The 12,039-nt window shown below is 43.1% G+C and overlaps 1 protein-coding gene across 1 annotated transcript in view; it reads right to left on the bottom strand.

Annotated features, from left to right (window-relative positions):
• RPN2 (ribophorin II) overlaps window positions 1-12,039 on the bottom strand; it is a 17,795-nt gene extending 5,756 nt beyond the window's left edge. Inside the window, exons 1-14 of the mRNA XM_009092963.2 lie at window positions 11,943-12,039; window positions 11,657-11,859; window positions 10,619-10,714; window positions 9,797-9,972; window positions 8,888-8,963; window positions 8,376-8,510; window positions 6,195-6,371; window positions 5,727-5,845; window positions 5,308-5,413; window positions 2,845-2,936; window positions 2,602-2,716; window positions 2,079-2,273; window positions 1,482-1,568; window positions 885-980 (exon numbers count right to left, since the gene is read on the bottom strand). Of these exons, the coding sequence (XP_009091211.2) occupies window positions 885-980; window positions 1,482-1,568; window positions 2,079-2,273; window positions 2,602-2,716; window positions 2,845-2,936; window positions 5,308-5,413; window positions 5,727-5,845; window positions 6,195-6,371; window positions 8,376-8,510; window positions 8,888-8,963; window positions 9,797-9,972; window positions 10,619-10,714; window positions 11,657-11,859; window positions 11,943-12,027 (1,758 nt within the window). The 5' untranslated portion in view covers window positions 12,028-12,039. The remainder of the gene's footprint in view (window positions 1-884; window positions 981-1,481; window positions 1,569-2,078; window positions 2,274-2,601; window positions 2,717-2,844; window positions 2,937-5,307; window positions 5,414-5,726; window positions 5,846-6,194; window positions 6,372-8,375; window positions 8,511-8,887; window positions 8,964-9,796; window positions 9,973-10,618; window positions 10,715-11,656; window positions 11,860-11,942) is intronic.

Genomic DNA, 12,039 nt, shown 5'->3' with positions numbered 1-12,039 from the left:
TAAACTGATGACAGAAGACTGCTCCAAATTTAAATAGTGAAAAAGAAATAGACATTGCTATTTCTACCCAGTTGAATTACCATTAAAAATAAAAAAAAAAAAAAAAAAAAGAGAGAAAGTTAATGCTTTCATTTTGGACTCATCCAAAGCACAGCTACAGATACAAGGTGTTTGCTCATAGTAACACTTACAGTTTTTGACTAGAAAAGATAAAGGCATTAAGGGTGGAAAAGAGGAGCAGCAACAATGAGTTTTTTCATTAAAAGTGTCATCAACTTGTGTATTGTGAACTCCACAGAGGACACGACTGCCCGAATGCCAGCTTTCACTGAGACTGGCTGACGGGAAATTACTGTTGGAATCAGTTTCATCTTCCAAAAGAGGAATAATTTAACTTGTCTCAGAGAGATTTTATTGCATTAAGTTCAAAGCACTGACCTGATGATACAGTGAGTAGCAGGGGATGTTTCAACTACGGACACTCAGATGTCCATAAATGGGAATTCAATCTGATAGGATTAAGTAACACAGATTTTGTGATGGATTTATTACATGTGAGGCAGAATAACTGCCTTTTTCATGTGGAAGTCTAATGTTATTGTAACTTAATCTGCCCACTGCTATTCACCATCCCCAGCTGAAGCACGCTGAAGAAACTCATCCACCTACTTCAACTTGGCAGCAGTGTTATTCTGCTTTGACTATAAACTCAAAAAATCAAACCAGACCAGTGCTGTGCACTGACATCTGCTAGCTGTGACTCCAGCACCAGCGCCACTCATGATTAACCAAAAGTTTTAGCAAGAAGCTGAGCTGTCCAACCTCCTAAGTGACTCTGACTGCATGAAAAGAAGTGTTGTTCTTCTGTGACCCAGTTCACTCACCAAGATGAGCAGCAAAAGCAGTGGGGAGAGAACCAGTGCTGTGAAAGTATTGGAGACCACTGTGGGAGGCCTCTTCTCAGGTTCCCTGAAGAGGTGCTGCAAACAAACAAAACCAGCTCATGAGCAGCAGTGTTCCAACAGAGCAGCTCCTCTGCTCCCAAGCTGCAGCCCTAGTTCTGTTCTCAGAGGTTCCTCTGGGTGAGAGCCAGAGGAACCTCTTTCTTAAGGCAAAGACTGATTCTTTAACACAGTGTCTATTCCAGTCTCTGCACGTTTGATTTCTTGCACAGCTAAAATTTCCTCGCACTCACAGAAGAACTTGTTAGCTTGACATCAGCCCAGATAGCTGGAATGAAACAGAGACCTTTCTGTGGTGCTTACCTGGTCAAATTTTCATGTTTGGGTCTTTTCACTGACACCAGTTGCTCTCTCATAGCTAGAACACACAGCTTTTTATTCATACACCAGAGAACTCCAACAAATTTCTTTCCATTAAGCAGTAACTCCGGTCTTCCTTTAATTACATTACTTACAAATAAATTATGATGAGAACACATAACACTAAGCCCTCATCTCCAAATATAATCTTGACTGTACCTGGATTTCAGGTTTGGGAACAAAGAGGTTCTTGGACTGGACTGTGGATGGTGCATCCTCTTCTGGGAATGTGATCACAACATCAGCCTGAAATGAAATTGTGCAGCTTCATGCATTTAGATGTAAAAGCATAAAACCTATTCCATTACTGTGCTCTATTTCCTTATTTGACAATCTACAATTTACATAATTTTTTAAAGGAAATTGAGAAAAAGACACCATATTTTTTAAGAAGCAACCTCTCCTAAACAGGGGCAGTAATGTCATTCACCCATCATTAAGAACTGGATTTATTTCCAGCAGAGTAAGAACAGAGAGGTTAAACTTGAGAGCGTGTTGTGAAATTGCATCAAACCCATTCTGAAGTTTCTGCATCACCACATGATGAAATTATGAATGTTTATTTCTGTCTTGCTTTGATGTTTACTTAAAACTTGCAATGAACAACAAACCTCAGAGCCCATAAATGGCCAAAAGGATTCTGGTTTACTAAAAAGAACAAAACATTTGAGCTTCTTGCTTTCAATCCCGTACCATGCCCTCCTGTCAGACTGTCAGTAATGACAAAAACACATCATCCCACTTCCAGCTACATACCACATTCCAAAGGATTGGATTTTCCAGAGTGGCATCTCCAATGATCAGGTAAAGAGTGTAGGTCCCTGAGGCAGAGTCAAATTCAGTCTTTCTTTCAGAGGTATCCAGTTCAAATTTGTACACATTCTTGCTGTCTGGCTCTGCAACAAACACCACCTCCTGGCCAGTCTTTTGGTTGTGAAGTCGAACAAAAGTCTGCAAGCAAGATTGTAACATTCAAGGACTTTTCAGACAGCAATCTACATTTAAAAAATTTTAAGTGTGCTTTTACAGGGCAGGCTATGTGCACTCAATCTGTGGAGTTAAATGCAACACAATACCAGAGCCAGAAGAGGTTTCATTTAACAGACAGACAAAACAAATGAAGTGAATCTCCCAGCTATGAGATCAGTGATCTTCACAGCACATGTCAGAAACATAAGGCTTCTCAAAACCTATCAAATCTTTTCAAGAGCAACTGTCACCTCAGATGCTTCATGATGGAACATCTTGGTAACACAGCAATGACAAAAATTGTCCTAACCTGGTGAGGGATGAGTTCAGCTCCACTGTTCACATCTATCAGCTGGAAGGATAAAGCAAAGTTCTGATGGCTGTCAGCAGTGAATGAGCCCTTGGCTTTGGCTGGGTAAGCCACCCTAGGAGGGAAAAAACCACACAGAACTGAGGTGATTTTCCAAGAGAAGGCCTGGTGCTCAGAGAAAGCAAGGCTCTAGTCTAGAGTCAGGGTTACCCTTCCAGGATCACACATCCCACGCTGTTTTACCTGGTTGTTTTTGGTGCAATGCTCTGATCTTTATCCACGGTAGAAAGATCTACATTAGTAATCCCCACTTCTGTGGAAACTTTTACTTTCAGCTGCAACAAAACACAATAGAAAATTCTTCAGAGCACTCTACATACTCCAGCTATGGTCAAGTTCACTGCAGATGCTTCAGCTCTTCAGTCCCTCTTCCCCAAAGAGGGTCTAACAACTAAGACCAAGTCAGACCCTAACCTGCATAAAAGGATCTACAGCAATTTACCTTCTGGCAAAGCTCCAGCACCAGTCACTGACCCATGCCCTTCCTCCCTGCACAAGCAGCCAGCTCTGCAGACAGGAGCTTCTCAGGCATGCTGGAATTAGCTGTCCTTCAGAGAGCTGTTTTGAATGAAACAGTCCAACTACCCAGATCCAACCAATTTTCCTTCTGAACTAGCAGAAGCTAGCTATTAAAGATTACATCACATGTGATACTACTTCACACTGCCTGTGCATATGTCCTTCTGCTTTTTGGACAGCAATTTGGGACAGGAGGTCTCTGGACAGCAACAGTTCTGCCTCTGTTGGCCCCTAAAGCCCAACAGGTTTCTATTGACTTTATTACCAGCAGGCAAATGCCAAAGCATTCCTGCAGACCTGCACTTTGTCCAGCAAACTTTCCTGCAGAGTCACAGCATTTACCCCTTAGTGCAGGGCAGCCAATAAGGCCCTGCCATTTATCACACTCCTCTGTGCTAAGTGCAGTATAAACCTCAAGCAGAGAAATTATTTCCTGCCCTTTCCCCAGCCCCAAACCACAGCCCATTCAGGCACTGAGCCAAGTGGGTTTGACTGATTTCAATTCTTCTCTCAAATATAAGCAGTTACTGCAGTCTGTAGTTTTTAATTAGCACATTTGTTCTCACAGCTTACAAATGCTCCCCTAGAGAATTGTAGTTTTGTTGCCAAGACATTTTTCATCTTATACTACAATTTGTTATTACAGGTTTGCTCATGTGAGCCAGCCCCACACCCTCAGCCTGAAAAATAATTCACAGAGAACCTGCAGGAAAAATATGTAAAAACATGAACTAACTATTCAAGTCAGACTTCAAACACAATCATCTTGGCAATTCCTTTACAACAAAGTGTAATTTAAGAGAGAGGCTACCCCCAAAAATGGTTCCATTAACATGCAGATGATTCAGGCTAACTTTAGTAAAGCCTTCATTTGTTCCAAGACAGAAGCAAAGAAAGATGGACAAAGAAATATTAATTTAAAAAAAGTTGTGCGGAGGCAACTCAGAGCTGCTGCACACAGCCCCCCCAGCTGCACAGTACACAAACATCTCTCAAATATTTTAATGCCAGGAAATGTAGTCTCTGCCTGAGTAATAACCCACTGGTTTAGCTCATTACTGTCAAAACGATGGTGCATTAAGGACAATTAATGCTAATAACAGTAAGGAAAAAAGCAGCTCCCCAGCAGTCCTCCCCCATAACAATGTGTCTTATTAGCAGCAGTTCCCACAAAGCTGCTGGAGCTAATACATTCCTGCCAGTGCCTCCCTGTGCCAGCCCCAGCTTAAGCAGGACAATCCAGCCCCTTCTGACACCCCTGAGTGCCATTACTGCTCCACTGACAGAGCCAATTTGATACTCAGAGTAAAGGTCAGCAGTTGTGTCTTCCTCCACTCCAAGCTAAATATGTTGGAAGACTTGAAATGCTAATTGTTTCCTTAAATAGGTGATTGAGGGCAAAAATTAACCCTGGGAATGGACCTCTTTGGAGAAGAGCATTCTCAGCTGTTGACACTGGGGTGACTACATGAATAGTCAGAGAGGTCATATTCCTCTCACTGTAACAACCTTGAGGAAAGGAAAACTCCAAATGTTTATATAAAAGTGCTCTTCAGAAAGCTGTGGTCTAATGGTTTTTGCCACCAAAAAAGGGTTGTGTATGCATGAAAAGAAGACTTCATTTGCTTTGGTCACTGCTTCTCCACTACAAAATCTATACAGTCTGGAAATGCCAAAAGACCCCCTTGACTCTCTTGTAGGGCTCTAGAGCTTATACAAACAGACAATAACAAATGCTAGGCTTCCACACAGCAGGCAATCCCCAGACAACTGACAGCCAAGCCCTGAGATTTATGGGCTCGACTCTGGAATGCTCTGAAGAACTAACACTTGGTAATCATTTCTGCATATTGACTTAGGCCTGCCATATAAACATCTCCACTGTTACCCTTTGTTCATATGCTGTCAGATCAGCGTCTAAGTGATAAGACAGGTTTGAAATTTACACAAATCCCTTTTGATCATGTATTAATCTGGTTACTGGCCACAATCCTGAGTCAAAATCCAATGCATTACAGAAAAGCATGTGATAAAAATTCCATACAACTGGCAATATCTTTCACAAGTATAAAAAAGCCGTTTCAGTGACTAGGCACAGAATGAAAATACATCAAAGAGTACACCCACCTCCACTTTGTTAGCAATAAATCGCTTATCTCCATCTACAGTGATAGAGAAATCATAATATCCACTAGCAGGTTTCACATTCATGAAGTTCAGCTCAAAGAAATCTCTGTAACAAAAAAACCCAAGGCGTTAAGAAGCTTCCAAATATGCCACATTAAACAGGTAAACAAACACAGCACAAAACTAACATTGCTAAGTGCAGCAGGAAAAGAATTCTTCAAAGCTGACCAAAGTCAAAAGAAAAAAACAACAGAAATTCCATCACCACCAAATGTGATCAGTCACTCTCCACTAACAAAATACAACCACAGCATTTTGAGTTTTCTATCACAGAAACATTTCTCTCGTGGAAAAATACGTACGGAAAAGGAAGTCCAACATTGCTTAAATAACACCTAAAAATAATCTCATTTTCTTACCCAGAGAGAGTAAATGGTAGCTGTTGAAGGACAGTGGCTTTGCTAGACACAGACTTGGCTTGGTCAAGCTTTACAGAAACTTGAGTCAGTAGCTGGGACATAACATTGGTCACTTGAAGCTATGAGAGAAAAACCAGCACTTCTGTGAGACTTGGCCCAGAAGGAATGAAGGAGCACAGACAACTCAGACCCCTCTGTGTTACACACCCAGAGCTCTCCCCTGCTCAGCATCCCAGGTTCTTTCTAACACAAGAGGGAAGGTGAAGAGCTGACTTCCACACCATGCCTTCTTGAGGCAGTGCCCGGTAAGCCGAGGTTCCTAAGAATCACTTCACAAAATCACTACAATCCCAGATCTGCAGGAGTCTCAGCCACAGAGCTAAAAGTGAAAGACACCAGCTTACACCTTCAGTCAGCCCAGAGCTACAACACCACAGACTGAGGCAAGGTGTGGGGCTAAGGCCTTACCCTGAGCAGGGGCTGGTGATGAGACACAGCTGCAGGCCCGTCAGGGACAACGATGACGGGCAAGTGGAAGCGGTTCTGGGACAGGGCACCTGCAGCACGAGCAACGCTGAAAGCCTCCGAGAGAGTCTCAAAGTTCTTCTTGCTAAAAATGGCATTCATCAGCTGGATAACCTGATCCTGAAAGAGGAAAAGCCAACCACATATAAACACCAGCAGCTTCCCACAACATTGCAAACTGGCTGAGTATTATGTTATTAATGAAAACATCATCCATAAAAGACTGTTTAATTTTCCATTTGCTTTAAAAACAGTTCAAATTATGAGGCAACCCCAAAATTATCTACCTTTGGAATTTCATGTGCATTCTTATTCTTGGCTGGGAGGCTCCAACCACAATGGCTGGAACTGTCTCAAGAACTTAAAAAAGCAGAATATAGATCCACCTCTGCAAATTACGTGTTTTAGAATCAAAAGTTGTCATCAGCTCAACTACCCAATCTGCATGTGGCTGCAAAAAGACAGTTCAGCTGCAAGAGCTGCACAACTGTCCTCATACAGTGGAGCAGAACCAGGCTTGATGTCCTGGCTGGACCCCAATGGCTCTGGAAGGAGCCAGCCTAGACCCATACAGGCTTATCCCCTTAGGCTCAGCAGTGTCCTCAAGCTAAGAGGATTAGCTTTAAAGCAGTACCACCAGGAGCACAGAGCCTTTGGGATGTGCCAAAGCCAATCTGTTCTCTCCAAAGCAGGAGTGGGACAGCATCCCCCCAGCTAGTTTTGCAGGCTGGCTCAGCAGGGTTAGGACATCTGCACCACTCTCTGCAGATTATTCATTACCCCTCATTATTCAGCTTTTTCCATCACTTCCTGCTAGTCTGGAAAACAGAGGGACTAACTACCTGGACTTCAAACCAAGGATTTCAGGCTAAATTCTAATGAGAATGGGATTGTCTTTGATTGTACTCAAATAAAGAAATAAGGATACAACTTAGTGACCTGCAAACACTTCTAAATGAAATTCACTGCACATGAGATTTTCACTCTTCTGCTTGTACCAGCGAACTATAAACAACATCAAAACTAGAGAAAGCATCCAGACAAATGCTACAAAACTCCTGCACAGTGCAAATCCTGCAGTGTTTTCCATGTCTGTGGAGGGCATGGCACTGCTCCAGACCCTAATCAGCAACTGACACTCTCACTGAACTTGTGAGGGAAAAAAAACCAGGGAGTTAATGTTTCAAATACTACATGTTATTTTTTAAAGACAGTTTTGTGGCTTTCCAAAGGCACTCTCACAATTCAACAGAGATAAAGCCTCAAGACCCAACAGCAGCACTTCTGACAGCACAATTCTAGAAAAAACAAAACAATTTCCCTTAATTGGTCTTTTTTTAAAGCATCATTTGGATGCTGACAGTTTGAATTGCACGTGGCAGAATCACCACCTCAAAAATGACATCAAAATTGCTTTGCATTAGTCTGTTTGGCAGCAGTGTGGAAAAGAGCCAGGACTGAACTCAGATGCCTTACACTGGCTTCAGTATTAACCCTGCTACTTCGGCTCCTGCTTTAGGGAGCTGCCATTCTCACTCCAAAGTATATATAACTCCATCAACTTGTGGGGGAAAAAAATCAAGTAGATAGCTTGCAGTAATGATTTCTGGCTTAACCAAGATCAAAAGAAATTTCCAGCAGCCTTTCATCTTAGAGAAGTTTTTTTCATCAGGATTCCTGCAGGCACAAGGTAATGACTCTCTTTTGGGCACCCCAAACAGGGGTGCCTGCATTTCCTCACAGATAAGTAACATTTGCAAAACACCTTGAAATGCTGGAAAGTGCTGCAAGTGCCAAATACCAAAACAAACTCTGAAACAAGGTTTTTTTACAACACCATGTCCCAATAAACAAAGAAAAACTAAGCTTTGCTTGCAATTTCCTTCTGTACACTTGAAACAGGAAAAAACCCAACAAATCCAGCCTGTGATCTTTAAGGAATTTCCTCTTAGATTCTGTTTCCTAGCATTCCCTCCACAATGTCCCTTTTCACTGAGTCTGCTCAATACTTTTTGCAGTAGAAATTCTACCCAGTTACACCAGGCTTTAGCACTGCACCACAGGGACTGAGCAGATCCTTTTTGGGAGCTGGAGTGTGCAAGGAAGGAAAGGGCAGGTACACACCTCCTTTATTGCTGGCTCTGTACCCACATGGTCTGACAGCTTATAGGCAGCAGCAACAAACAGGGCAGTAGTCTCAATTCCTTCTTCAAACTGCAGGTAAACTCCACCCAGGTCATCCAAGCGAGCCACAAGATCCTGACAGAAAGAATTATTAAAATTTGAATTGCATTCTAGTGGATCCACAGAAGTTACCTCTGCTGTTAGGTCTTTAATCAGGAATTATCTGTATGGGATCAATGATATGTTTTGTAGTAGTTATTTAGAAACAGGAAGAAAGAAAATCCTCCAGACTTTAGTGGATTTAATTATATGAAAATGTCAGGATTGACTAGTTTTCAGTCCACTGTGAAACAGATAAAAGTCCAAGGAATTATCTGCTTGAAAGCCAAGCCACATCATGCAGGCAATTAGCCAGGCTGGTTTTTCATTTTGTTTTTCACATTAATACATCTTTTAGTTCTAAAGCAATCTAGCAAATTCCTGAATAATTAGAGAGCACAGTATGTTCCTACCTCAATCTCCTCAACAATGCTACTCAGATCTGCCTGCTGGGACAGGTAAGATGCCGTCTCCAAAGCCTGGATGGTTCTTCAACAAGAACAAACAAAACCAAACATGTGTGTGATTACTCCTTCCTTCAAAGCCAAACACCATTTAAATCAAAGCAACTGCATTCTCTCTTCTGAATAAAGAGTAAAACAGCTGTTCCTGCCTTCAGTTCACTCAAGAGAATGAATCTGAAGTGATTTAGTGTGAATTTAGCATTCATTAGAGTGTCACTTTAGCTGCCTCAGCACTGCAAGGAACTCAGACTCAAAGGCAGAGAACAAACTGATCCCTGCAGAGCACAGATCCCAGACTCGCTACTGAGGCTTCCAGGAATGCACTTTTTTATTCAACAAAGCAAGTTTTAAAGTTCCCCTTTCTTTCTCAGCCTTTAAGGGACATTCTGTTCTCTTGTTTCACAGTGAAACAAATTTTTTTGGTGATAAATGGCAAGATTCTTTCAGCTCACTGGCACATATTTTCCAGCTCACAATGCAGGCACCCCAGACTACAAACAGAGCTGAAAAAGAGCATTAAGTCTGCTGCAATCATAAATGACACACAATCATGGCTGGTTATAAAGTAAAAATTCTCTTGTCAATCCTTTTAAGAGGAGGCTCTTTTGGGATACCATACCTTTACTGACCACTATCCTTGAACTAAACTGAACATATAAGGTCATTTACAAAATCATACAAAAATAGCCCTGAAACTCCAGCCCCTATATATTTCCTTCCCCCAAGGAAGAGCAATGAACTGGACAGCACCTACTCTACCACATCTGTATTCCAAATATTGAGCAGTAAAATAGTCTTTAATTCAAACCCCAGTAGCCTGGAGGGTGAACACACAAATTCCTCCTGGGTGAGACTTACGCCAGCACGCTCTCCTCCTTGCTGAGACGAGCAGTGAGAGCACTCAGGGCTTCCTGGGATGCCAAAGGAAGGCCAAAGCCACTCAGGGCACCAACAGCGTGGAAGATCTGGGTGACGGAGGAATCCTCACTGACAGCTGCCAGCAGCAGCTCCCTGGTCTCATTTGAAATGGTGACCTGAGGAAGAGCACAGGGATCACAGTGATTCACACTTGAAAAAACAAGGCCTTCAAATCACCACTGATTCCTTCCTGGAGCAACACTAGATTGGTGAACTACTATAAAATTCTAGGAAAAACCCTTTTGTCATTTATTAATTTTTAGTTTAATTGATTAAATCCTTAATTTTTGCTGTCAACCATCAGGATAATCCATTCAGATGTACCCTGCTGCAGGGTAACCTGCTGCAGCTTTTCATGTGGCATCACCTCACTGTGTAGCAGCCAGGGGTACTGATGACAGAGAGGGCTTGGGTAACCACCCCAGCTGAGCAAGGGTGCTCTGCATCTGTATCCAGCACCAAAAACTGTCACCCACACAAAGAGATTCTAATTGACACAGTCCTGAGGATTCTAACAAAATGTGCTCTTTCTTAGCCATCAGTGTTTAATTAAAAAACATCCCCTCAGAATTACCCATGACCAAATACTTGTGTTAAATATTTACACTTTGCCTTGTGTAGAGCACGCCCGAACATTTATTTACCTAAGGCACAACAGAGAACAATCCACTAAAAGAAAGTAAAAGTTATACATAAAACAAACCAAAGAAAAATATCAAGGCAAGTATTTCCTTGGTAGTATCTGCAGAACTCCACACTCACCTCACAGCCTGACAGGACCTGCATGGACTGGGCTGCATAAAAGAGGGATTCAACACTGCTGGAGTCCACATGAGATTTGATGAATTTGCATGCAGCCTGTGGAGAAACAGAAGTTAACTTATAAACCACTGAGAGGCGATTTAAATGATTCTCTAAGACAATTCCATGAACACTGTGCATTTTTATACCCTCAGATCCTACTCTGCCAAATGCTTCACAGAAACAAGGTTTCTTTTAGGTTTCTCCTAAAAGACATAAGGAATTTTCACATAAGCTCTACTGCAACCATAATTCAAACCTAAATTGAGTATAATTATAAAGCCTATCAAAATTAAAGTCTATCAGGTGTATTTAGTAGGGCAAACCTTCCAGGACAGAGAACAGATGAACAGAAATTCTGTAGGTGAGCTTCCTTTCCAGCTGTACATCACACCATCATTAATGGATACAAATACAGAATTTTAAAGAGTGCAGAGAGAAAAGTGGGGCAAGCAGGCACACACGAAGGCAAGCAATGGGACTGCGTGTTAATTTGTGTTAACTGACAGCTGGATAGATGGATCACTAGGATGCATTTTAACCAGAAAATAATCAAGAATTTAACTGCTCCTGAATTCAGTACTTGAACTGAAACAAACTAATGGGAGCTCTCTTTAACAGTACAGTGCACCAAATGTGCCACAGGCAGGGAACTTACTCACAAGGCAGTTAAACAAATTGATACCCACAGTAACATCACAACGGGCCGTGCAGGAGCGAGCCCTGAAGGTACCATTCACAGCAGTGAGTGTAAGCGAGCCAGGACCACGTTACTGCCCGCACAAGGATGCAATTTATCCATATAACACGAGAGTCGTCAACTACCAGTGATGCTCCGATGCTTACTAAGGATTAAACGCTTTTGTAAACGTTTTACATCTTCCACACGGCCCTGTCCAAGCAGAGCTCTCTCTAGAAACCCATATTATATTGATAATTTGTGATTCACTGCTATGCAGCAGCCCGTCACACAGCAAAGCCGGGCTCTCCCCCGCTCACCTTTTCGTCCGCCACCCGCACCCCGAGGCTGCTGAGCCCCACGATGGAGTAGTAGGCGGCCCGCACGTCCGTGAAGGGCCGCTCTAGCACCGCCCGCAGCCGCGCCAGGTCGCGGGCAGCGAGACGATGGCTTGGGACAAGGGCCTGGGCACAGGCGAGGAGAAGCAGGAAGCTGAGCGCCGCCTCCAGACGCAGCCGCGGGCCTGCGGAGAGATAAAGGAGTTACCCCGCGTTCCTCCATCCCTACGGTACCGACACCGGCCCAACCCGGCCACCCTGGCCTCACCCGGCGCCGCCATGATACCGTCTCCTCCCGCGCCACGGCGCCGCTTCCGCCCCACGCCCCGCCCCGCCCCGGAACGCGCCATCATGCCACGGGGGGG

This window comes from Serinus canaria, chromosome 20 (assembly GCF_022539315.1).
Source record: "Serinus canaria isolate serCan28SL12 chromosome 20, serCan2020, whole genome shotgun sequence".
NCBI lineage: Eukaryota > Metazoa > Chordata > Aves > Passeriformes > Fringillidae > Serinus > Serinus canaria.
This window is presented reverse-complemented; position numbering and strand designations above follow the sequence as displayed.